Source organism: Hemitrygon akajei, chromosome 16 (genome assembly GCF_048418815.1).
Source record: "Hemitrygon akajei chromosome 16, sHemAka1.3, whole genome shotgun sequence".
Classification (NCBI taxonomy): Eukaryota; Metazoa; Chordata; class Chondrichthyes; order Myliobatiformes; family Dasyatidae; genus Hemitrygon; species Hemitrygon akajei.
In genome coordinates this window covers 45,981,637-46,009,583 of record NC_133139.1, presented here as the reverse complement: position 1 = coordinate 46,009,583, position 27,947 = coordinate 45,981,637, and the positions used below count along the sequence as shown (strand labels likewise).

The 27,947-nt window shown below is 40.2% G+C and overlaps 1 protein-coding gene across 4 annotated transcripts in view; it reads right to left on the bottom strand.

Moving 5' to 3' along the window:
* The window catches only part of dpp9 (dipeptidyl-peptidase 9), a 94,575-nt gene extending 69,993 nt beyond the window's left edge, over positions 1–24,582 (bottom strand). For 3 of the 4 annotated variants that reach the window (XM_073068785.1, XM_073068781.1, XM_073068783.1), the window contains exons 1-3: positions 24,413–24,582; positions 4,592–4,691; positions 1,657–1,743 (exon numbers count right to left, since the gene is read on the bottom strand). Coding sequence is in view for 3 of the 4 variants with exons in the window: in XM_073068781.1 (XP_072924882.1) it covers positions 1,657–1,709 (53 nt within the window). In the remaining variant the exon portion in view is untranslated. Of the gene's footprint in view, positions 1–1,656; positions 1,744–4,591; positions 4,692–20,974; positions 20,994–24,412 lie in introns of those variants that run through there. The other variant, XM_073068782.1, reaches the window with a different exon arrangement.
* Positions 24,583–27,947: the final 3,365 nt, after the last annotated feature.

Sequence of the window (27,947 nt, the reverse complement as noted above, 5' to 3'; positions counted from 1 at the left end):
GCAGCTACTTCCAAATATTCTTTCAATATAATACATTTTAAATTCTTCCCACATTCTCATAATTCTTTTCTGATTTTATCACTTACAGGCAATTAAGGTCATTTACAGTGACCAGTTAAGCTTTATTACCATAAACCTGCTTTCTTATTCTCCTGGCTTCTATTTTGGTTATGCAAACTGAAACACCTATGTTTCTGTTCCCATAGATACTGTGTTCAGCCTGTGTAGCTTTTTGCTGAATGGGCTATTTCACAGTATACATCAAGGCACCTTCACGTGTGCTCCACTCTTGCTCAATTATTCAAAATACAATCAGTTAATTATGAAGGGAATGATCCAAGCCCAATTGCAAACTCAAATTCACCAGTGCACCCACCGCATATAAACACAAATACAAATGATAGTGCAGCTTACTCCTCCATATATTTGCTTCAGATTCACTAAAGCATGTACACCTAAAAGGATTAAACAGACTCAAAAGCCTTTTCATACATTATAGCATTGACTTCTATTTTCAGTTATAAGGTTATGACATTTAATTATGGTTCTCATGCAACTCCTGTCACTTGTGTCCTGACCACAAAAGTGACAGCCTACGTTGTGATGGTGGTGTTGCTGAAGGGTCTGCCTATACCTCTTAGACTCATGGCTAGCCAATTCCAACCCTCTGAACTGTTGCCCTTGCTTATCAATCCATGCTCATCGATCCACGCATGCATTCACCCTATGCAACATCTTGGTTTACTGCTCTGCTCTGGGAGACAATGGAAGAGGTGGGGTCTTAATTATGATGCTCTCCACATATTTTTGCTAACTAATTTTTAAAAATTGCTGCCTTCTTGTCATAGCACTGTTTCAAGAAGAATAAATATATTAAGTCAAAGGTGATAAGTAGTGGAAAATCAGCAAGCAACTATGGGATATTGAAGTTCCAGCAACCATCCTAATGAAAATTCTGTATTATAGATCTAATGCATCAACAATATAGAATGCCCAGCAAAGATAATGGTTCCAACATCAAAATTCCACTGTATTTTTCTTTAAAGAAAAGATACATGGGAATGATTAAATCCCCAGGATTTCAAGTATAGGTGTCCCCTCCTTTACAAAGGTAGAGCATTCTTATGAAACCTTTCTTAAGCCGAAATGGCGTAAAGCAAAGAACCATTAATTTATATGGGAAAAATTTACGTAAAAGCAAAAATCCTCTTTGTAATGCCAAACTAGGTTACTAATGTAGGTCTTTTGTAAAAGCAAAGTGGCATAAAGCGAACATTCGTAAAGCAGGGGACACCTGTAATGGTTATAAAGCACTGTTTCATTAATATGGTTCTTTGTATTTTCTGACCTACCTCCCACCCCACCAACCACCATCAAAATCCATTTACCCGGTAACTGCAGTCAGTGTATCTTTCATACTTACAGCATGGACATTCTCCAGTGGTTTACTAAGTTTAAAAATCTCAACTTTGAAATGTTCTTGCTGAGTCACTGGATGCCACAAACAATCCAGTAGATATACAATCTCAGATCAGCTCAGTATTGTTTAACATCTCAGAAAAATACTGTTATCCTGGTAGAATCTCAACAACTTCAGAAGTCAAGGAGGTTAATATTTAAGTAAAGGGAGGCGGGGCAACCATTATAGTTACTTACCTTTTACAACTTTCTGACGGATCTTCAAGTTTAATTTTCTTTACTCTATGCATTAACAGGCTAAGAAGCCTTCACCAAATCAGTGTTCTACAAAAACAAAACAAGTGTTTTAATATCTTGATATTGACTGGATCACAGCCATGCTATTCAATCATTCCCATATCATTACTTGTGGTATTAGTATTCTCCACTGCTGTTCATTAGACAGAATTTTGACCATAAGATATAAGAGCAGAATTAGACTCATCTAGTCTGCTTTGCCATTTCATCATGGCTGATCCATTTCCATCTCAGCCCCAATCTCCTGCCTTCTCCCTATAACCTTCATGCCCTGAATAATCAATTTATCAACCTCTGCTTTAAATATAACATAGCCTCCATAGCTGTCTGTGGCAATGAATTCCATGGATTCACAATTCTCTGGCTAAAGTTCCTCCTCATCTTCGTTCGATCACCATAGGAAATGTCCTCTCTAAATGCTATCTATCGAGGCTTTTCAAAATTCGATGTTTCAGTGAGATCCTCCCCTCATTCTTTTGAATTCCAGTGAATGTAGATCTACAGCCATCAAACACTCCTCATATGATAAGTATTTCAATCCCTGAATCATTCTTTGATCCCTCTCCAATGTCAGCACATCCTTTCTTAGATAAGGGACGTAAAACTGCTCACAATGCTCCAAGTGAGGCCTCACCAGTGCTTTATAAAGCCTCAACATGACATCCTTGCTTTTACATTCTAGTCCTTTCAAAATGAATTCTAACATTGCAAGTTGCCTTCCTCACCACCGACTCAACCTGCAAATTAATCTTTAGGGAATCCTGGGTGAAAACTCACAAGTCCCTTTGTACCTCAGTTTTTAAAAAAAATGTTTTCTCTCCATTTAGAAAAGAGTCTACGATTTTATTTCTTCTAGCAAAGTGCACTTCCTGACACTATATTCCATCTGCCACCTTATTGCCTATTCTGCTAATCTAAGTCCTTCTACAGCCTCCCTGCTTTCTCAACACTTCCTGCCCCCCCCCACCCATCTTTGTATCATCTGCAAACTTGGCCACAGAGCCATCAATTCCATCATTATAACCAAGGAATTGATTGAACAGTCCTCATTGCGGGATCAGATGAGCAGTTTCAAGTTCCTGGGTGTCAACATTTCTGAGCAAGTATGGGCCCAACATATCGATGCAATTGCAAAGAAGGTATGACAGTGCAGTGACTATATTTCATTAGAAGTTTGAGGAGACTTGGTATGTCACCAAAAAGACATTCGCAAATTTCTACAAATATACTGAGGAGACAATTCTAACTGTTTGCACCACCAACTAATGTGGAGGGGCCACTGCACAGGATCAGAAAAAGCTGCAAAGGGTTGTAAACTCAGCTACAACATGGGCACAAGCCTCCCCGGCATCCAGGGCACCTTTCAAAAGGCGATGCCTTAAAAAAACATCAAGACTCCCATCTTCTCAGTGCTACAATCAAAGAGGTGGTACAGGAGCCTGAAGACAGATATTCAACATTTCAGGAACAGTTTCTTCCTTTCGGTCATCATCAGATTTCAGAACCATGAACAGTTTCCCAGCATTTTATCCTGTTTTTGCTCTGTTACACACACATATATATATTATACACATATACACATAATGTAATTTGTAGCCTTACAGTTTTTATTACCATGTATTGCAGTGTACTGCTGCCACAAAGCAATAAGTTTCATGAAATAAGCTGATGATAATAAACCTGATCACCTGATTCTGCACATATTTTAATAATCAACCCTACAGTTGGCCATCTATTTGTCATGTACTATTAAATTTGGGTTGTTTAATAAAATGTCATCACAGATCCCTTAAGCTCAGCATTCTCAGGTGCACATCATACTTTTTATCTAAGTAAAAGATTAAACAAGCCCAAGCATATTTGTTCTGAACGCTCCAGACAGAGTTTGAGCAATTCTGAAGAAATGTTGCAGCTTATGGAATGTTTGCTTTTATTCGTCAAGGCTTTGAGTTCAAAAGTCAAGAGGTTATGTTGCAAGTTAAAAAACTCTGGTTAGACCACTTCTGTAGTATTGTGTACAGTTCTGGTCATCCCACTATAGGAAGGATGTTGAGGCTTTGGAGAGGGTGCAGATGCCTGATTTAGAGGGCATGTGCTGGACAAACTTAGGTTGTTTTCCCTGGAGTAGCGGAGGTTGAGGGGAAATCTGTTAGAGGTTTACATGATTATAAAAGGCATAAAGAGAGTAGACAGGAAGTATCTTTTTCCTAGAAGTGTCTAATAACCAAGGGGGTAAGTTCAAAAAAGATGTGAGGGTTAAGTTTGTTTTTTTATTCAGAGAGTGGTGGATGCCTAGAAGGTGCTACAGGCTTTTAAGAGACATCTAGATAGGCACACAAATCTGGGGAAGATTGTGGGTTATGGACATTGTGTAGGAAGGAGGTTTTATTTTTTGAGAGCTTTTGAGTGTTTTTTTAAACTTACTTTTTAGCTGGTTTGGCATAACATTGTGGCCCCAAGGGCCCATTCGAGCTATACTGTTCCATGTTCTATGAATATTTCTCCCTTATTCACCACAACCCAAAGATTAGCTGATTTTTCGCAGTACTTGGTCCATTCTAGATAAAATAACAATCATGTTTACCCTTTATGATTAATTTATGTAGACCACTTAGGGTTGAGAGAGAGACAAATATACTCATTTGTCCACACTGTAGTACAAGGAAATCAGTTTTAATCTTTGTGGGCTATAAGGATGCAAAAGAACGTTAATACTAGACACAAAACTTAAATTTTTATCGACCAAATTTATCAAGGAATACTTTACATAACCGTGACACTGGTTACATTGCACATTCTTGGAGAACAAAAGTTAGTACCTCAAGTAAAATATAGAAATAGTACATTCAACATTTCTAAAGTAAAGAACACTTACCAATGACTACTATCAAGCACGAAATAGATTATCTGAAACAATGCCTTTTACGTCATAGTCAAAAACAACTGGATGTTGCAACCAATAGCATTCTCAGAATCTGCATCAAAACAAATGAGAAATGATAAGGTACCTCATTATATTTTACTTGCTTACATAACAGATCATTGACTGTAGGAGCTTGTAGAGTGGGCCAGTTGTTTGGTTCCCTTAATTTGAGGTTGAAAGAGGCAATGTAAATCTTTATTCACCAATGCCAAGAAACATGTACCCTGGCAAAATATTCCGCTTAGCAGCTCAGCCTGCAGTTAGTTCAAATGTTATGAGTGCCACCATCAGAAAAGAAACATGCTTCCTTTAGCATGGCCATAAACACTTCTGTTTTTCCTTGAGACTATCAGACTAACTATCCTATTACCCTGCTCAGATCTCTTCAGCAATCAGAGCATTCAATTGAGACCAAAACTGGTCAACGGCTGGTATTTTCCTGTAATGACCAATACAGATTTTAAAGAAAAGAATTGTCTGCTTCATACCCACCATAACGGCACATTTGCCGAACATTTATGAAAAATTTTGTTATTTTCTCCTTCCAGAATTTTTGAATAAAATTGAAAGTAGAGAAAAAGGACATCCAGTGGTTAAATGTCAGACTACTAATTCAGAGAACACAAGCACAAATACAAGAATTTAAATGCATTTTATACAAATTTCAGTTTTCTGAAAAAAATGATCTTCAATGAGGGTGACCTGAAAAATTTAACTGGTTTAACAATGGGAAATTTAGTTTATCTGTATTGCCTATATCATATATGTCAAACTCAAGGCCCGCGGGCCAAATCCGGCCCACGGTGGAATTATCTTTGGCCCGCGAGATAATATCTAATTACTATTAAAGCTGGCCCCAGTAATCGAAGCGCCTGTGGCGTATGATATGGCTAATGCTGAGTTTATTCAGGTACCAGGTTTTCAGTGTTTTTAGTGTTTATTCGGCAGTCTTCTTCATAAGAAACGGAATTTGTAAAGTGAAACACTTTGTAGTTATAGCAGAGACTGAGACACATGAGAGCAGGCTGAAAAAACGGAGGCAACGAAAGCTGCGTTCGCACGCGTCTGACTGATCCGGCCTGCATGAAGCTGCATTTTGCTCAATCCGGCTCGTGACCTAAAATGAGTTTGACACCCCTGGCCTATATGGTGCCTGCAAGTTCTCCCTGTGACCACGTGAACTTCCTTACTTCTTTCAAGGGGTCTGCTATTCTTCAAAAACATGTGGTTCTATAGGTTAATTAGCCACTGTAAATCACCTCTAGTGCTTACACAAGTGCTAGAATCTGGGGCAACTGATGAGAATGTGGAGAGAATAAAAAAAATCACAATTAATGTAGGATTGGTGTAAGTGGTCAGCATGGACAATGAACTGAAGTACTGTGTCTGTGTGTTTATGTCTGTCCTTTAACTTAATTTCTGTCCAATTTTAATAAGATTGATAGCTACCCCCCTTGATGAAACACTTGGCTCCTTCAAGACTCTTCAAGGGACAAAGAGGAATAAGCAAACAAAAATGGTAGCTCTGCCAGTGAATTCCACATGCATAATTTGAGTTTCTCTAGTTAATAGTATCCAGGGGATGAATCCATGGTTGGCAAGATGTTAGAGGGCAGTGAAATATCAGCTTAAGAAATTAGAGAAGATGCACAGGAAGTACTGAAACCTAGAGCGTGCTGCCAGCACTTTCTATTTTTATATGCTTTTATCAGCACTTGCATTTTGTTTTCAGTGTTAGTCTGCATGAGCAGCAACAACAGCTGCAACTTAGAAGCTATGGAATCTTATGGTCAAGGACAACCTACTGCAAAGTGTTAAAAAATCTGATTTTTCTAAATAACATAAACCAAGGACTATTTGTGGAAACTAGAGGGACAAATATTTTTGGAACAAATTATGAGGGGGCAAAAATAATGTTATTCTTTTGGCTACAGGCATAGGGACTTTTCAAAATATTCACTTGAAAATTAAAACTGGAGATTTTTTTTGCAAAAAATTAAAAACAAAAAAGCTTGACTGATACAATGAACATTTGTTATTCAACTCAAAACTACTTTACAGTGTACAGACAGCAGGGCCTTTGACAAGAACAGTTTGACAGAAGGCAGTTCTCAAATATCATTACTGAAAGGCCATAATGGAAAAAAAAAGATCAATAAATAAAACATTCTGCACAATTTTCTCTTTAAATCTATGAACAAAACAAATTCAGCTAATGCTTATTCTAACAGAATGATATATTTTGAAAAACACTGATTTTGGCACAAATCCCAACAGTGTACAGCAATGACACATTTCTAATGTGATACAGCAAGTGACACTGTTTTTTCATTTAAATGCTTAAAAGAATTCGACTTTTTAAATCAACAAGCTACAAATGTTGAAAATAGGGAAAAACATTGCTGCATCACAGATTCTGTTGCGAGAGAAAAAAAATTAACATTTCAGAACAATGACTTTTACCAGAATCCAAGACTTTTAAAAAAAATGAAAAATCATGAAAAATTTGGCTTATAAAATGTATCAAAGCTAAGCTTCCCAACTATTGCCATGGAGGTCAGCAAATGATCCCAACATGAGAATAAGAATGGATCAGCGCTCCTCTTCTTGGTTTCAAATTGAATACATCGAGAAAATTTTGCCACATATATCCCAGTTTTGTAGCAACTACTTACCAGGGGTTGCTGGAAATAATTTACCGTGTGTTGCAGCTGCAATGAAGAGAATGGAACTGGAAAGGATCCTGCAATAAGTGATATGGAAATTCCAGATGTCATTCTCTTTACTCCTACTAATCTAAATGGATATTGGCCAATCACCTAGTTTCTGACTATTTGGAATTTGATCTTATTCTGGAACAGTTTTGGTCTCCCTACTCAGGAAAACATGGAGGAATGGAAGAATGCTACACTGAATTCAGGAATTGCAGACTTGCTCTATGAAGAAAATGAGAGGATCAGGACTGTATTCATTAGTTTCCCTTCAACCATTAGGCTACTGAACTGGCATGGATAACTTTACTCACCTCTACACTAAACTGATATCCTGAAATCTACTGATCTGCTTTGAATGAACATAATGGGTGTGTTTCCACAGCCAGCTAGGATCAAGTGTTGTGAAGGCACGCTATATTCTGAATGAAGAAATTTCTCCATACTAAGTAGCTACCCCTTAGTCTTGACTGTCCCTTCTAGTTTTGGATTCCATATTCAAAGGAAACATCCTTCCTGCACCTGGCTGATAAGCTGATAAAGCCCTTTAAGAATGTTGTAAGTTTCAATGTGATCTCCTCACATTTTCAAAACTCAAAAGTTCAAAGTAAATTTATTATACTCACAAGAAAATAAATCTCAGGGTCACTATATGCTTCCTATGCATGCTAATGCACTAAGCAAATTCCACAATCTATGGACTCACTTTCAAGAACTCTACAACTCATGTATTTCATTAATAAATCACTTACTTGTTTTTATGTTGATATTCTATTTTTTTCCATATTTGTTCAAGTTTATCTTGTATACATTGGTCACTTATCAGTATTAGGCTATCGTTTCTCCATTGATTCTATTGCATTTCTTTGTTTGCTTCCTAATGCAGGCATTCACAGAACAGTGACCCTGAGATTTATTCATTGTTCATTCAAAGCAGATCAATAGATTTCAGGATATCAAGGGAACCAAGGGATATGCCAACAGGGCGAGGAAAATGCAATGAGGGCAAGGATCAGGCATGATTTTGATGCACGGTGGAGCAGGCTCAGAGTCATATAACCTACTCTTGGCCCTCTTCCTTATGTTCCCAATTCTTATCCTTTGCTTATACTCAAAGGTGGTGTGATCCTGACCACCAGCCAAATGAGGGAGGAGAGAAAATAAACCTGATATATATACAGGTGCACAAGCCAAAGATCATAAACAATAACAAGAATTCTGCTTTCCAGAATTTCAATCAATAACCATGAATTATAGGGAAAGATTACACTGACTGTTTCCCTAGAGCACAGGACTGACCTAAAGGTTTATAAAGTCATGATCAATATACTGTACAAGGTATGTTGTCACAGTCTCTGCCCCAACCCCCCTTCCCAAGTAGATGATACTAAAGCTAAAGTACGTAGGTTGAATGTGAGGAAGGAAAAATTTAAAGGAGACCTGAGAGGCAAGTTTTTCCAGTAGTGGGTACAGGAATCAAGACGCCACAGGAAGTAGCAGAGGCAGGTATAGATTTCAAACTAGCTTAAATGGGAATCTTGGGTCAACAAGGATGATCTGGGCAGAATTTGCATGCTAAATAACTCTGTAACATTCAACATGGTGTAGAACTGTATCATTAAAATTAATGTCTGTAAACTAACTCACTCCCGGCTAATTTAGTACCACTTAAGTAGGAAGTAATGTCAGTTATAATACAGATGACTGAAGTAGCTGGCAAAGTGCATGGACATGCATTAAAATCTGCACTAGCCAGACAGAACAAAAATTGCAACAGGCAAGGACAGACACAGACCTCAGAGGGAGGCGATAAGCTCAAGCAAAACAGTAAATCAACACTGCATATCATCTTAAGTACAGTTGGACTTCCTTATCCACTGGGATACCAAAAAACGCAGATGCTCAAGTCAGTGGACTTTAGGACCCAGCGGAGCTCGCGACTTTATTTAACCTGTCTCAGTGCGGTGGACTTTAGGACCCGGCGGAGCTTGGGACCCGCCGCCCACAGTGTTTCTGTTCTGGAAAAAGATCACAATTGAAAATAAAGTGGAAATGATAAAGCGATCGGAAAGAGGTGAAACGCCATCGGTCATTGGAAAAGCGTTAGGCTACAGTCGGTCAACGATCAGAACAATTTTAAAGGATAAAGTGAGAACAATGGAGCATGTGAAGGCCCTGCCCCGATGAAAACTACAATTATTACTAAGCAACGCAGTAGTTTAATTATTGAAATACATATGTTTCTTAAGTGTTTTATATGCATATAAAGGTAAGATATATACTATATACTAAGACAAACAATAGACAATAGGCGCAGAAGTAGACCATTTGGCCCTTTGAGCCTGCACCGCCATTTTGAGATCATGCTTGACTGACGCTAAATAACACTGGATGTACCTGTTCCGACTTAGAGAATTTCTGTTTTTTTTATTCCCTATGCACATCCTCCTGAATACTTTAACTCATCTCTAGATTACTTATAATACCTAATACAATGTAAAAACAATGTAAAAAACAACAATGTAAATAGTTGTTATACTGTATTGTTTAGGGAATAATGACAAGAATAAAAAGTCTGTATATGCTCAAACAACAAGTGTTGGAGAGAGAACTTCCAGGTTTTTCTGATCCGCGGTTGGTTGAATTTGCACATGCAAAACCTGCAGATAAGGAGAGCCGACTGTATTAAGATGTGCTTATGAACTTTACAACCTCAAACTCTTGCTGAATCAAGTATGCACAAAGTTCAGGATTTTAAAAATCATTCAAGCTTTGAAAATGCAAGTAACACTTATTTGGTATTTTTCCCCATCTTCATGGTGGCTTGGACAATTAGTTTTTCATGTAGATTTGACAAAACAGACTAGGAAAGCCTCAACTTTAACCTAGGATCTTTGACAAAACATCAGTGACAATAACTCCAACCAGCAACCCCCCCAAAGGTAGAAAGAAAGTCAAAGAAAAGGTGCCTAGATTCATAATACGCTTACTTCCACTGACGTGTGCAGGCCAGAGGTCTTGTGAGAGCACATAGTCACAGAGCACGTCTGAACAATCAGTCAATTAATGAGGAACTACAGGCCTAGCAACATGAGTCGAAACGTAAGAGCATAAGACAGTAGGGGTAGAATTTGGCTATTTGGCACATTGAGTCTAGACCACCATTGGATCACGACTGATTTATTTTCCCTCTCTACCCTATTCTCCTGCCTTCTCCCTGCAACCTTTGACTCCCTTACTAATCAAGAATCTCTCAACCTATGCTTTGAATATACCTAATAACTCAGCCTCCACAGCCATTTGTGGCAATGAATTGCACAGATTTGCCACCTTTTGACTAAAGAAAGAGAAGCCCTTCTATTCTGATGCTATGCCCTCTGGCCCTCGACTCTCCTACTATTGGAAACATCCTCTAGACGTCCTCTCTATCTAGCCCTTTTAATATTCAAGATTCTCTCCATTCCACCCCTCCCCCACCAATCTTCTAAACTCTAGTAAGTCCAGGGGCCCAGAGCCATCAAAACACTCCTCACACACTTTGTTGGAAGAAATAAACGGGCAGACTATTATATAGATGGGGAGAGAATTCAAAATGCAGATACAAAGGGACTTGGGAGTTCTTGTGCAAGATTACCTAAAGGTTAACCTCCAGGTTGAGTCAGTTGTGAAGAAGGCAAAAGCAATACTGGCATTCATTTCTGGAGGTACAGAATACAACAGCAGGGATGTGATGTTGAGGCTCTATAAAGCACTTGTGAGACCACACTTGGAGTACATGTATTGTGTGCAGTTTTGTACTCCTTCCTTTAGAAAGGATACACTGACATTGGAGAGGGTTCAGAGAAAATTAATGAGAATCATTCCAGGAATGAAAGGGTTATGTACGAGGAATGTCTGGCAGCTCTTGGGCTGTATTCCCTGGAGTTCAGGAGAATGAGGGGGGGATCTCATAGAAACATTCCGTATGTTAAAAACCTGAACAGATTAGATATGGTAAAGTTATTTCCCATGATAGGGGATTCTAGGACAAGAGGGTGTGACTTCAGGATTGAAGGACGTCAATTTAGAACTGAGATGCGGAGAAATTATTTTGTCAGAGGGTGGTAAATCTGTGGAATTTGTTCCCATGAATGGCTGTGGAGGCCAAGTCATTGGGTGTATTTAAGGCAGATAGGTAGGTTCTTGATTAGCCATGGCATTAAAGGGTATGGGGTGAAAGCAGATGAGTGGGGATGACTGGAAGAATTGGAACAGCCCATGATTGAATGGCATTCTGAATGGCCTACTTCTACTCCTATATCTCATGGTCTTATATTTTAACACTTTCTTTCTCAGGATCCATTCTCATAAATCTCCTCTGGACCTTCTCCAATGCTATCACATTCTTTCTTAAATATGGAGCCTAACTGGCTTACAATACTCTCAATGTGGCCTGATCACTGCCTTTTAATGCCTCAGCATTACATCTTTGCTTTTATATTCTAGTTACCTTGAAATGAATGCTAACAATGCATTTGCTTTTCTTACTATCAATTCAACCTGCAAGATAACCTTTAGGTTAGCCTGCACTAGGACTCCCAAGTTCCTTTGTACTTCTGATTTCAGAATTCTCTTCCAATTTAGAAATGAACTAAGCTTTTATTCCTTCTAGCAAATGCATGACCATACACTTTCCTACTTCACCACTTCTTTGTCATTCGACTAATCTGTGAATGTCCTTCCACAGACTCCACTTCAACACTTTTTTACCCCTCCACCCATCTGTGTATTATCTGCAACATTCATCACAAACTTGTCATCCAGATCATTAACACATAGCGTGAAAAGTAGTAGACACAACACTGACCAACCTAGCTAAGTTACCAGCAGTCAACCAGTAGAGGCCCCATCAATTCCCACTTTTCACCTTCTTCCTGTCAGCCAATCTTCTGGCCATTCTAGCATCTTTACTGTAATACCATGGGCTCTTATCATATATAGAAACCTCATGTGTGGCACCTTGTCAAAGGCCTTCTGAAAATCTCCAAGAGGAAAAAGGGCAGAAAATGTTAGCTAGGTTGTTTACCTGCAGCAGTCCATTAATAACATTCCTATGTAGACCAAAGCATAGGATTAATTTAATTTCCTTCCTATTTGTTCTCTCCCATAAATCAGAACCACACAAGTGACCCTCACTGAATGAGTAATTCAGGATGAGATATTCCTGATAATTTCTGACTCCTGTTTTTGACCCTTCATCTTGATTTATTCTTACACACAGCACTAAGTATAGGGTTTTGGGCATTGCTTCTATGTTGATGACTGCCTTGTGTCATTCTCCTGAGTACAAAGTGGTGTCTGTCCATCATGACCTAGCATTCATTTGTGCTAAAGGTGGCTTTCGACTCACAAAGTGGATAGGCAACAGATATAATGTGCTAACTGGGATACCAGAAGAACAAAAAGTGAAAGACATGAAAGATTTGAATTTCGATCAAGATATACCTTTAGTGGAGAGTGTACTTGGTGTGCAATGGTGCATTCAGTCTGGTACTTTCAAGTTTAAGATCACGATCTGAGATAGACCACTCATCAGAAGGGGAATCCTCTCCAAAGTTAGTTCCATCTATCATCCTCTAGGAACCTTGAGTCTGGTAGTGCTATCTTCTAAGAAGTTTCCATAATATCTATGGAAGTAAGCTTGTCTGGGATGACACTATACCAACATCAGTTGCTCATGAGTGGACAAGCTGGCTGGAAGAACTCTGCCAGTTGAAAAGCTTCAAGGTTGTTTGATGTTTGAAGCCCCTGCAGTTTGGAGAAGTTACTACTGCAGTTGCACCACTTTTCAGATGCAAGTGAAGATGACCATGGAGCAGTGCTCTACCTATTTGTTGCACAACATGAGCTCTCAGATGCAGTGCTTTTATCATGGGAAAATCTTGGGTAGCTCTGTTGAAATCAGATTCCATCCCTTGTTGGTTTGCCATCATAGCTCACTATTGCTATGACGGCAAGTCGTTTGGAATCATGCAGCGACAATAGTTGTTCTGTGCTGAAGTACATCATGAATGAAACTTTCAGGTTCTGAACCTTTGTTGCAAATAGTTTTAGAGTCTCATAGGCACCTCAAAGGAGGTGTGTAAGCATTTCAAGCAACACAGCAGATGTGGCCTCTGAAGCGCTGAAGGTGAAAGCATTCCTGAAGAATGAAACATGTGTCAGGGCCTCAGTATCTTCTTCGAGCTGAAAGGGAATGGCCTGTGAATCCTGAATGTTTTGGCCAACTCATGCTAGATGATCCGGAAGTCAAGAGGAGGCTCACATGGAGAAACATGGGAGAGATTGATCAGGTCTATGCAAAAGATCTTCAATTCCATCATGAAGGTACAGAATCTTGACGAAGGGTGTTTCCACACAATCCTTTGCGAGGTAGAGGCTAATCAATGGTCACCCAATTACTAAAGCAACCTCAGGACTTATTGATTTGGAAGCACTAATACCCAAGCATCTGGTGCTTCTGAAGACCGCACCATCACCACCTGGAGAGTTCCAAAAGGAAGGCATTTATGCTTGTCGTAGATGAAAGCAGGTCCAATACATGTCAAACTTATTTTGGAAATGGTGGACCAAAGAGTACTTACCACAGTTGCAGGAACGTCAGAAATGGTCAGGTTTAAAGTACAATTTCCTTCCAGGAGACATTGTGCTTATAGTTGATGACACAGCGCCTTGAAACTCATGGACTATGGGAAGAATCATTCAAGTATTTCCAGTCGACAATTTATTCAGTAGGTGTGCATCAAGATCAGGACCAGCTATCTGGATAGGCCTATAGCCAAGATCTGTCTTTTACAGGAGGCAAAGTTTTGAGGAGCTAAATGTCTGGAAGCTTCATGACCTTGACTTGACAGGGAGTGGTGGTAAAGATCACTCTGCAACTGGGCTAAGTCCTGGTAACCTCTGACCTTTGTTACATGACTTGAAGAAAGAGGACTTTTGGAAAAATGTTAATATGTTTATCATTAAAGATTTCACATCTCCTATCTCTATAGGATGTAGAAATAATCCTATTTAATAATTAGGGGCTGGGATGGAGGAACTATGTAATTATTTTCTGTCCGTATTGTATTGTGTTGCGTATTTATTGTTGTTTACAGTAATTTGTCACGTGGGTTGGAGGATGGTAGAAGCACATGAGTATAGTCATAAAGTCACTCTGTGTGTCATTTGTTTTAAGTTCGAGACAGCCAGGAACATGGATTTTTTGTTGTTGACTGCTATAGTGCTAATTTGATTACGTTAACTTCACATATTTTACGACTCTAATTTCATAAATTTTAAAAATTGCTGTATAAGATAGTTCATCTTTGTTGGTTTTGTAACAAAGGATCAAGCATACTTTTTTCGATTTGAAGCTCAGTTATTTGGAAGCTTGTCATACAATGTCAAATCCCTCACTGTCTCTCAGCAGTTTTGGTTTGTTTTTCCAAGTAACCGCTACACTTCCTATAACATAGTGACCAGAAAAGTGTGCTCTAACCCGGATTTTTTAGAGATGCAACATTACCTCAAGGCTCTTGGACTCAATCCCCTAAAGAAGGCTAAAACACCACACACCTTCTTAACAACCCTATAAACTTGCTCAACAACTTCGAGAGATCTATAAAGCTTGAACCACAGGAGCCACTGTTCCTCAACATTGCTAAGAATCCTATCATTAACTTTGTATTCTGCCTCCAAGTTCATCTTTCCAAAGTATATCACTTCATACTTTTCCAGGCTGAAATCCATCTGTCACACCTCTGTCCAATTCTGCTTCCAATCAATGTTCCATTATAACATTCTACACCATCCACAGCATCACCAACCTTCGTGTCATCTGCATCTAACCCACCCTTCCACTTCCTCAACTAAGTTACTTATTTAAAAAATCACAAAGAGCAGAGGTCCCAGAATCAATCGCTGAGCAGTGAACTCCAGGCAGAATACACTACATCCACAATTACCCTCTGCTTTCTATGGGCAAGTCAATTTATGAATCCGCAAGTCACATTTCCCTGGGTCCCATGTCTCCTGACTTTCTGAATGAGCCTACCATGAGGAATATTATTAAAGGCCTTACTAAAATACTTCTAGAGTACACAAAGCCCTTTTGATAAATCCTAAATTGTGAAAACAGAGGAATCATGGTAGAAAAATAACAGAAATCTTTGTATTTGGGCAATGTTTTCATATCCAGTTTAAATTATTCAGTGCTATTTATTATGAACTCCTATTTCCTCCAGTTCAATATCTACAAATGTATATTAAAATGAAAGAAGTGCATCAGCTATTACCAGATAGAAATACAACAAACTATATTTTTCGTTCCTTAGTTCTTCTCAAGTCATGACAACTAGCAAGTAATCTGTTCAAGAAATTCAACCATTGATACTCCCAATCCAGGAGATCCTGAAAAGTGCATAATTAGCCCCAGGTGACCAAAATTAATTTTGCCCTGAAAAATACCCATAGCTGTAATAATAGGATGACCATAATGAGCTAGTTATGGTCACAAGCAGAGTAAAGGTTTAAGGAATGTATATAGCTTGTCTTGGGCCCTGCATCCATTAAAGACATAAGAACCCTACGAATCTTTACAAAAGGTTTGAACAAGTCTTCTTCTCTAAGCACCTGGTAATCTCCCTCAATGACAGAATTCAAAAAAGAGCCTCCATTTCAGGATTTTGGTGTTGGGCATGCAGATAACTTGGCCAGCCCAACATACTGTGAACACCATGGCAATGTAGTGGTTGGCACAATGCTATGACAGCTCTGCGTACTGGAGTTCAAACCTGTGGAATGCATGGGGTTTCTCCAGGTGCTCCAGTTTCTTCCCACAATCCAAAGATGTGCTGTTAGTAGATTACTTTGTCATTGTAAATTGTACCATGATTAGGGTTAAAATAAATTACTGGGGCATGGCTCAAAGGGATAGAAGGGCTTATTTCCAGCTGTATCTCTAAATTGGGGTTCCCAACCAGACGTCCATGGAACCCTTGGTTAATGACAGGAGTCCATGACATAAAAAAGTTGAGTACCCCTGTTTGAAATAAATAGCCAATTGAGAGTAACTAGGTGAACTGGGGAACCTAAGAGACAACAACAATGTGAGTCAATTATTAATCTACTGAATTTGGAGTGATTTGTGAAGATCATTTCCCCAAAGCCTTGATATGGCTTCCGAAGTCAGTTTAGGTCTCTGAAGTATATATATGGACAGACATTGCAGTCTGGTAAACCATGTCTTAGTTCTTGCTTCCCATCAGTTCTGAAGATCAGATTCATTTGTTTTTCTATGGGAAATCTGTTGGAGAAGAGATGCAACATTGCAAAAAAGATTGAGGAAAATATTGGACAAAGTTCTACATGGAAGGTTAGTTAAGAAGGTTCAGTCGTTAGGTATTAATGCTGGAGTAATAAAATGGATTCAACAGTGGCTAGATGGGAGATGCCAGAGAGTAGTGGTGGATAATTGTTTATCGGGGTGGAGGCCGGTGACTAGCGGGGTGCCTCAGGGATCTGTTTTGGGCCCAATGTTGTTTGTAATATACATAAATGATCTGGATGATGGGGTGGTAAATTGGATTAGTAAGTATGCCGATGATACTAAGGTAGGAGGTGTTGTGGATAATGAGGTGGGTTTTCAAAGATTGCAGGGAGATTTATGCCAGTTAAAAGAATGGGCTGAACGTTGGCAGATGGAGTTTAATGCTGAGAAGTGTGAGGTTCTACATTTTGGCAGGAATAATCCAAATAGAACATACAGGGTAAATGGTAGGACATTGAGGAATGCAGTGGAACAGAGAGATCTAGGAATAACAGTGCATAGTTCCCTGAAGGTGGAGTCTCATGTAGATAGGGTGGTGAAGAAGGCTTTTGGAATGCTGGCCTTTATAAATCAGAGCATTGAGTACAGAAGTTGGGATGTAATGTTAAAATTGTACAAGGCATTGGTAAAGCCAAATTTGGAATATTGTGTACAGTTCTGGTCACCAAATTATAGGAAAGATATCAATAAATTAGAGAGATGCAGAGACGATTTACTAGGATGTTACCCGGGTTTCAGTACTTAAGTTACAGAGAAAGGTTGAACAAGTTAGGTCTCTATTCATTGGAGCGTAGAAGGTTGAGGGGGGATTTGATCGAGGTATTTAAAATTTTGAGAGGGATAGATAGAGTTGACGTGAATAGGCTGTTTCCATTGAGAGTAGGGGAGATTCAAACGAGAGGACATGATTTGAGAGTTAGGGGGCAAAAGTTTAAGGGAAACATGAGGGGGTATTTCTTTACTCAGAGAGTGATAGCTGTGTGGAATGAGCTTCCTGTAGAAGTAGTAGAGGCCAGTTCAGTTGTGTCATTTAAGGTAAAATTGGATAGGTATATGGACAGGAAAGGAGTGGAGGGTTATGGGCTGAGTGCGGGTAGGTGGGACTAGGTGAGATTAAGAGTTCGGCACGGACTAGGAGGGCCGGAATGGCCTGTTTCTGTGCTGTGATTGTTATATGGTTATATGGTTAATGACACAGGCTTGTTTAACGCCAGTCTTCACTGAAATTGGCTCTGTTGTAGACCCAGTTAATATCATGGTTTGCTCAGTCTTGTGGAGATGAATTTCTCCAGCTGGCCAAATTTGAGGAAGGAGTTCCACGATCAAACCCTAGAATTTTTTTTCAAAACAAATGCTTTGATGAAGTTGAAAATGGCATGAATAGTGGCTGGTGCTGATGCTCTCAATTTTCTTGGCATTATTGTGCATTGAAAATTTTGTCCACTCTATCTCTAGGTGGATGAAATAGACAATGTGAATTCAGGAGCTATTTTAACAGTAAGTTAAAAGATTTCTATAATGCTTTATGACTGGGAGCCTGCTACACACATGATTTATATGCAAATTTTTATAATTCATAACAATTAGTTCTATGTGGCTCTCACAACCCTAAATTCAAGGGGGAAATCTGTATATTTATTATCGCTCTAAAAAAGAAACTTAATTCACAGCTGAAGCTCTCATCTCCACCAACTGATACTACACATAGCATGATTCAAATTCACTAACTTTATGGCAAGAATGCCACCTCCATGACAAATACTTTTCTCTCACTGGATACTAAACCCGTGGCCATGATGGTGTATTGAAATATGGAAGCCTTGCTAAATTTTGTTTACTTTACATTTAAAAGCAACATGCCAAGATACTTCATAAACACATAATGAAACATGAAAGAATGCTAATGCGAAGTTGTAGAATGGACGACCTGAAGTTTTGGTCAAAGAGCTATGTTTTTATTTTCAGAAGAATATTTGGCAATTGAGTGCAGGGACATAAATACTTCAATATGTCTCAAACCTACAGTTAACGAAGACAATTTTGAACTATCACTGCCATAATAGTTGGCACAGTAACAGTACATTGTAGTAATGACCAGAAACTTTATTTTAATGTTAGTTAAGGAATACTTTCACAGCCCCTCTTTGAAATGATTCTATGGAATCTTTTATATTCATCAAAAAAGGCCAAGAGTTTATGTCAGAAAAACAGCATTACCAAAAGTTCAGCAATTCCTCATTGGGAATGACAGCTGGATGCGTGCTCGTTTCTCTAGAGGACTCAAGTCCACAATTTTGTGACTTATGTTGTGAATGTTCCCACTGAGCCATTAAAGTGCATACTTATCTCAAGCAAGTACAAGTTTGCATGTCCTCTCTATGCATCTGAATAGATTCTGCAGGATAGTACAAGAAAGAATCTGATGCAGGTAGCAGATCACTCGTACCTCCATCTGCACCACTATCTCCTTCCTATACTTTTAGCAAGTAAGTGTCTATTTGTAAATTCATGGTGCAAGCATCATGAAGCTGTGTCAAATTAAATGTGATTAAATAATACAAAAAAAATTGTTTGAAGGTGCATCAAAAAGCAAAATTAGAGAAAAGGAATTGAAAAGACAATGAGTTTAGTTTTAACAAAAGTTTTATATGAATTGTGTAACTAGACATATTTAAGAAATTTATTCCATTTTACAACAGAATCTGAAAGGATGATACACTCAATGTGGAAAGAATAGCAGCAGAATTAGGGTGGCAAAAAACAGATCCTGAAACCTGACACTAACAGGAAATTTTGCGAATACTTAGGGCAGGCAATATTTGTAGTAAGAGATATTCCAGAGGCTGCCTGGTCTGCTAAATATCCACTGTTTCATTCAGAAGTAGATAGCTTATTGAGCTGTTAGAAGCACAATGGTGTATACAGCTGCCTCTGAACCTAAATGATTTTCAATGATTTACTAAATTGTACTGAGCTGTCACTTGCCTGTATATTCAACAAAATTAAAACAATGATGTGCTAATGGTTCCTACAAATGCCAAGCAACTTACACACATTACCTTAAAAATGCCACTGACAATGAGTAAAAAAGAAATAATGTAAAGCAAACTTTCCATTATCCTTGAAAATCGCCTGTAAACTTACATTATGAAGTTTCAACAGAAAATGTCACGAGCTCCATCTGACAGCATTAACACAAGAAACCAAAATGTGCAGTAAATGCAACTATCATTCATGGCTGATTGGCCCAAACAAACAAGCTCAGTCTGTCCGGTCAATTAGTATTACCATATGACCATTGACCCATATTCCCTGCACAAGAAGACTGAAAAAAAATTCTTTCTCTACTTCAAAGCATGCTTATTTATTGAACCTTTCAAATTCACAGTGGTTACACAAACAAAATTATGGCTAATAGTCAAGGTACAAACCCCAGAAGCAGATACCTACAAGTTATCAGAGGCAATTTATTTCACTTCTGGCACAGAAACCGCTGCATGTCAGCTGCTCATCATCTGAACATTTGCCAAATGGAACAATTTACTGCAGCTGCCTTTCTTTACAATGACTGGAACATAATCAGTGGAGAATGACTACACATACATGACATTTGTACAACCCTCTTGATAATATAAGATCGAGGATGACCCAAACTATGTGAGTCACACAGAGACACAAACATGTGTGCACTTAAATACTAAATAGAAAGACCTTACTTGTTATTTCAGATCACCAATAAATGTAAAGTTTACACTTAATGCTTTCTCTATTTACTCACCCAATTTCAATTGTCACTGAATAAAGTTTTCACAAAGAGCCAACTCAAGAGTAAACCATTTCCATGATAGAGAAAAAATGTATGTGTAATTTCAAACAATGGACATGGAGAATTCTAACAAGGGACATAGAGTCCCTTCTAATGTGTTAGCAGGTCTGAATGGAATGCATTGCAGTATTCGGAGGGAAATAAATTAAAAGGTACTGTTGACAATCTTATAATCATTCTTAGATAGAGAGTTGGTGGCAAAGGAAAGGAGAACTGAAAAAAATTATTTTTGTAAGTGCAAGTATAAACCCAGTAACTGCAAGTCAGTCTGTGTAATGGGAAATCTGTTAGAGGTACAATCCCAGAGCAAAATTTGCAGTAGGATGTGTGGCATAATAAAGGAAAACCACAAAGGATCTATCAAAGGACCACCTCAGCATCAGCAGAGTATTTTGTGTTATCTATCAAAGGACATTGTGCAATGATCAAACATCCCTTTCTCTGACCTGACAATGAAGCATCTAAAGATGGTCAGCTTGCAGTCTCGCCCTGAGGAACTCCTGCTGCTGTGAATCATATCCAATAACTGGCCCTGCATGAAGTATAAAAAGACAAACCAGTGGAGGAATTCAGGTCAGGCAGCATCTGTAGAGGGGAATGGACAGTCAATGTGTTGTATCAAGACTCGTTATCCAGACTGAGTTTGCATGAAGTATGACCAGCCAAACAATGGTTTTCCTGTTCCCCACTTCTTCAATTTTACTGGATTCCTTGATGATGCACTTGGTCAAAAGCTGCCTTGATGATAAAGATGATCTCTCTCACCTCGCCACTGGAATTCAACTTGGTTGTTCATGCTTGGACAAAGGCTGTAATGAAGTTGGAACTGACTGAACCTGGTAAAAAAGCTTAGAAACACTGAATGGCAATTGTCAGAAGACATAAGAGAGAATTGGACCAATCAGCCCATTGAGTCTGTTCCACTGATTTTTTTTATCCCTCTCACTTGATAATCAACAAGATGGTTGGTATTAAGTGTAAAATAAGCATAGCCATTAGCGGTATGGGCTGTAATCCGGTGAAACTGCCATGTACTTGCCTATCCATTAACATTATCAGTGTCCACTTACATTCTGTCAGTATTCTTACTGTTTCTAGGATCCCCCCCCCATGGGCAAGTTTTGAAAATGATATCCAACACACAATACGTTAATGCTTCAGGACTTTGTCAGGAAAAATTGTGAAACCAGCACCCAATTTCCAAACCAGACTCTTAAAATATGTTCACCACTGTTGCTTCACTGTTTATCTCAGTTTTGAATACCTGTTTCTGCTGTCCCTTTTCTCTGGTCTACACAAGTTTCAATATTACTGTTTGTATTTAGCAGCACTTCAAATGTCAAGTGTTTCTTAACACTGGTTTTTATTTTGGTTTTGTAGCATCCTCATTATTCTGATGTGTTGTTTATCAAAAGTTTTCCGAATGTCCATATAGAAATACCAACGGCATGCCCTCAGCGGTATTCCCATTTTTAAAAATCTCAATTTCCCTCTGCAGATGCTGCCTGACCTGCTGAATTCCTCCACTGGTTTGACTGTGGCTGCTGCATAAAGTATAAAAAGACATCTTTGGAAATGATTCATATCAGCAGTGTAGGACTGCAAATTGAACATCTTTAGGTGCTTCACTGTTAGGTCATCAAAAGGAATGCTTGATAATTGCACAAGTACAGTTTTACTCATAATTGTTTATTAAATGGGACAGTTCATGCCTGCATACAGCAAGACTCAGGTAGCATTCAAGTATGAACTGATAAATGCAGTAACTTTGTGTCACACAGGTACTGGGAAACAGTATTACATCAAGCCCCTCACATTCAACTATTTGGTAATGTCATCATTAACACAACTGGATTTGCCACTTCCATGTTATGACATCAAAAGGTCAGAAGCTGAGATGCAGCAGCTATTGATTCACCTCCTGACACCCCAAAGCCCATCCACCATATCCAAACCACAGATCTCCATTTGCCTGGATTATTGCAGCTCCAGCAACTCTCAAGAAACCTTTTACTATCCAGTTCAATACAGCTGTTTTGCTGGCTATTGATCTACCAGTAGAAGTGTTTGCTTCCTCCATCACCATTCACAATGGCTGCAGAGTGCACCATCCATGAAACACATTGCAGTTACTCACCACAGCTTTTCCAACAGGTGTTTGCAAACATACAACTGCTGTTACAGGATGAGAACGGTACCAGATTCCCTGCCGAGTCACACACTACCCAAAACATACAGTGCCATAGGGTACAATTCCACCTGAGTATATGATTCAGGAAACTTTTTCAGCATCCAGAAAGGTCACTGTAAGTGCTACCTTTGTTGGCACCACTCAGACCCTACAAACAAACGTAGAAAGTTTAATACTGAGAAGCACAAATATTTTGATGGAAATCTCAAGAGGCAGTAAAAGGGAATCCAAAAGAGAGAAATAACACTGAATGCATGTACTCGTTTTAAGTGGCAAGGTAGCTTGAGAAAGCAACTACAAAAGCACATACAATGAACAACTGGAATCACCAAATTTATAATGTGAATGCCTTAGAAAGCATCCATAGATTTATCAGAAGGATCCCAAGTATATGGGAGTGGAGAAGCAGAGATTACTTTCCTTAAACAGTAAGCTGAGTAGTGACAGATCTCTTCAAAATCATCAGGGTAGAGACAAAATAAAGAAAGATAAACCATTTTCCACTGACAGAGGATCAAGAATTAGAGGGCACAGTTGTGTGATTGATTATCAAGGGATCCAGGGATGACAGATGGAAAAATCGTGTGTGGAAACAGGTCCTACAGCCACAAAGTCAATGCTAATCACCAAGCACCCATTTGACAAATCTTACATTATTCATTTTTCCCTATCCTATTTTATTCCTCTACGTTCCACAAATCCTCACAGATTCAACCTCCTAACTGCACAATAGGGGCAACTTACAGCAGTCAAATAACCACTCAACCATCAATGTCTTTGGGCTGTAGACGAAAACCAAGCAGGCATGGAGAGGACATGCAAACTCCACACAAGCAAAGATCCCAGAGGTCAGAACAAGACAGCAGCTTTGCTTGCTGAGCCATTGTGCCATCCCCGATCATTTTCACATGAATAGTTATGATCTGGACACCTCGTGCTGCAAACTTGCTTCTTCCTCACAAGGGAACAATCCAAAAATATCATTCTTCTGACCTTTGTTCTATGTCTTGTACGCCATCTACACGTTATATCATCGAGGAAGGCTTAGAACAACATGAATACGTGAAAGTCAGCATGCATTGCAATACAAGTTACAAGATTGATAAAATCTGCATTATTAAAGAGGTAAAATGAACAATTATAAGACTTCCAAACAACCGAGCCCAAGAAAACTGTTCTTTGAAAACTCCAGTCAACTGAGGTGCAGCCAAATAAATCTGGAGGGATGGTCCTCCACTGGCCATTCATGCTTTAAAAGGGAGAAACTGCTGAAGACGAGGTCTGATTTACAACGCAATCATCGCCTGTATGTAGAGATCCCTCAAGACCCACCAGACTCCTTTTAAAACCGCATATCATAAACAAGGGCTGTTCTTTGGAGAATAGTCCCACACCCTCCCCCTCACAGGGCACGGGTAACGGGTGTGGGTGGGGGAAGATAGCGGCTGGACTGGGCCGGGTTTGCACCACCACAGACCCCTTTTGCTACAAGTTTCAATATGAGGGTGGCTGCCAAGGCCGGCATAGGCCGCTTCAGCTGCCGGGGACCCCCGCTTAGCACACGAACTGAGCCGCAGGGCAATTCTGATGCGCAGCTTCCGGCCCGGGGGACTGGGGGCCATGGGCTCATGGGCTCGGCCCGACTCCTCACCTTAGGAGCATCAGCACCGAGGGTTCGCCGCTGCCCACTCACCTTCCACGGAACTCCTACAATAACGCAGACTCCTTCATCAACTTCATTCAAACTCACGGCGGCACTCAGCGCCGGCAACCCACACTGCCGCAAACTCGGCCTTTCATCCCGCGACAAGGCAGCGGTGGCCGCAGGATCATCCTGAACCCGCAGAGAGGCGGCGCCTCCCGCGGCTCGGAGTACCTACAGCGCCCGTTGTAGCCCGGAGTCAGCTGCGGCGCCTCCCGCGGCTCGGAGTACCTACAGCGCCCGTTGTAGCCCGGAGTCAGCTGCGGCGCCTCCCGCGGCTCGGAGTACCTACAGCGCCCGTTGTATCCCGGAGTCAGTTGCGGCGCCTCCCGCGGCTCGGAGTACCTACAACGCCCGCTGTAGCCCGGAGTCAGCTGCAGCGCCTCCCGCAGATCGGAGTACCTACAGTGACCTCTGTAGCGCGGAGTCAGCTGCAGCGCCTCCCGCAGATCGGAGTACCTACAGTGACCTCTGTAGCGCGGAGCCACCTGCAGCGTCTCCCGCGGATCGGAGGACCTACCTCGCCTACTGTGGGTCGGTAACAGAACCTGGATCACTTAATCTGCAATTGCAGTTTACAGCAAACCACAAACACAAGAGATTCGGTAGGTGCTGAAGATCTTGAGCAACATACATACAAAATGCCGACTCCTCACCTTAGGAGCATCTGCCGCTGCCCACTCACCTTCTCACCCACTCACTTTGAGGAACTCAAAGTCAGGGAATAAACAGCTAACGTTTCGGGCCATTATCACCATTCAGGGCCTGCCCTCATCTCAAAATCTAATGGCGGAAGGGAACAGTTTCTCCCCTCCACCATTAGGTTTCTGAACGGTGTATGAAACAATGAACACTACCTCACTATTTTGTTCTCGTGTTGAACTACTTGTTTATTTTATACGTAGTGGATTCCCGTTAGTTGGGACACATCGGGAACGGTATATTTTGGCCCAATTAAGCGGCTGCCCAATGAGGCGAAGTTTCATAGTTTAAAAGATACAATAAGACAAACTGCCGTTTAACTGAGTAAAAATTGTTTATTTACATTAAATACAGAATAAATTAGAATACTACTAGTACTGGTGTTTTTTTGTTCTATCTGACAATGACTGAAGAACTGAGCGGGAGAACCTGCTCTGTGGCAGTTCCATTCTCTCGACCTGGAAGTGCGGGTCGAGTGGTACGAGTTGTCCTCATGACTGGGGTCTTCCTTGGTTGCAGTGGATGACTGTGACTTTTTCTGTACCTTATCATCTGCCTCGCTCTCCAAGTAAAAATCTTCTTGCCAAAAAATGGGCAGATGAAACTAGCTGTCCTGACGAAGGGTCTCGGCCCGAAACGTCGACAGTGCTTCTTCCTATAGATGCTGCCTGGCCTGCCGCATTCCACCAGCATTTTGTGTGTGTAGTTAGATGAAACTAGCTAGCTGGGCATGGCAGTTGGCAAAGGCCAGCTGGACTGAAGGAGCTGATTCCATGCCGTATCAGTCTCTACACTGTTTCAGCAAACTTGGAATTTCCACAAAGCTTTGCAGGACTGCTTTCCTGGCCATTCTATATCACTATTGATCTTATCCACCCAGTTAGCTGGCCGCTGACTTCTCCTGCTAGGATAGGCATGTTCCTATCTCGCCTGTGTAGGAGGCTCGCCGGCTACCCACACATGGCTTAGCCTGCCTGTTGAAGGGTGGGTTGCTGTTTTGTGCAAGACACTACTTGCAACCAGGTGAGCTGACTATCCAGTGGGGACAAATGGAGGGTAGATGGCGCATAATGTCCCTTCTGCAGAGGTGCTACCCCATACACCCAGGTCACAAGTATGCTCAAATTATCTGGCATTCCTTAAGACAGTAACCTCATCGCATTACGAGAAATGCTATTAATGCAATGCATCCCCACACACATGCTCCACACTTCTCACTACAGCACTAATTCACTCAATCGCGAGACTGTCTTAATCAACAATTCTGTTTTATGTGCTGCACTCGACACTGCTATAGTAAATTGGTTTATCAATGTCATTTGTAATGAGGTACGTTGGGAAACTTGTCTTGCATACACCTCATACAGATCAATTCATTACAACAGTGCACTGAGGTAGTACAAGATAAACAATAACAGGATACAGAATAAAGTGTTTCAGTTACAGAGAAAGTGCAGTGCTGGCAGACAGTAAGGCACAAGGTCATACCATATCAGGGAACTGTTCAGTTGTCTTATAACAGCGGAGTGCAAGCTGTCCTTGAGGTTGTTGCTACATAATTTCAGGCTTTTCTGTCTTTTGTCTGGGAAAGAAGAGGCAATGTCCCAGGTGGGTGGTATAGGTGACTTCCTCCTCCTTTTCTGACATGAAAAGTCACAAAATCAAACAGTTGAACTCTAGTACTGTCCATATTTTTCTCCTCTTTCACTTTCCTCTGATCCCTGTCATTCTCTACAGTTTCACCTTTAGCCAGATTTTCATCATCCTTTGCAATTTCTGTCAGCTCCAACAGTGTTCCACCATCAAACACATTTTTCTTCTCTCTCCTTTAAGAATGTTGAAAGATCGTTCCCTGGTCTGTTCTTCAGTTGCCACCAACCAGTCTTCAGCTTGGGACATTTTCCCATTCATTGACAGGAGATGGATCACAAGTGTCCTCTCACCTCATCCCTTTTGAACATGAAAAGACTTAACCATTTCTGCCAGGTAAAGATTCACTTGCACTTTTTTCCAATCTAGTGAACTGCATTTGCAGTTCACAATCCAGTCTCCGCAACGGTGGAGAAATGGAACACGGTTTGGGAGACAGTTTTGCAAAACACCTATGTTCAGACAGCAGGGGTAACCCTGAACTTCCTGTTGCCTGCCACTTTAATTCTCTATCCGTTTCCCACTCTGACTGATTGGTCTGTGCCCTTCTGCACTCTTATTACAAGGCCCAAAGTAACCTGGAGGGCTAATGTCACATCTTTTCTCTGGCTGTCAGAACCGACAATGGCTCAGATTTTTCTCCCCCTTCTTCACTGGCACAACCTCATCTACTATTTACAACATATCACACTTTTTTTTTAATCACATTTAACAACTTATCTTTGGAGCAACCCTGGCCTCAGCCTGTCACAGATATTCCATCTGTCAACTTCTCTGGAACTTCTTTCTCTCTCTCTTCCCAGTTCCTATGAAGGCTCTTTGATCTGAAATGTTATCTGTTTCCCTGTTTGCATATGTGTTTCTAGCATCTCCAGTTTTAGATTCATAAGATTCCGTTAATTATCAAAGTATGTATGAAGTTCACAACCCCGAGATTCGTCTTCCCCACAGATAGCCATGAAACGAGGAAAGCCATGGAACCAGTTCAAAGGATAAGCATCAACCCTCATCCCACGCACAAACAAAAAAAACCAAATTGTGCAAATGGCAACAAAAAAAGCAAAAGACACAGAATATTAAATGCAAAATCAAAAGAGTCCAGGCACATTCAGTTCAGCTCAGTGTTCATTACCTGCAGGCCGGCCCGATTCAAAATCACCCAAAATATCAACAA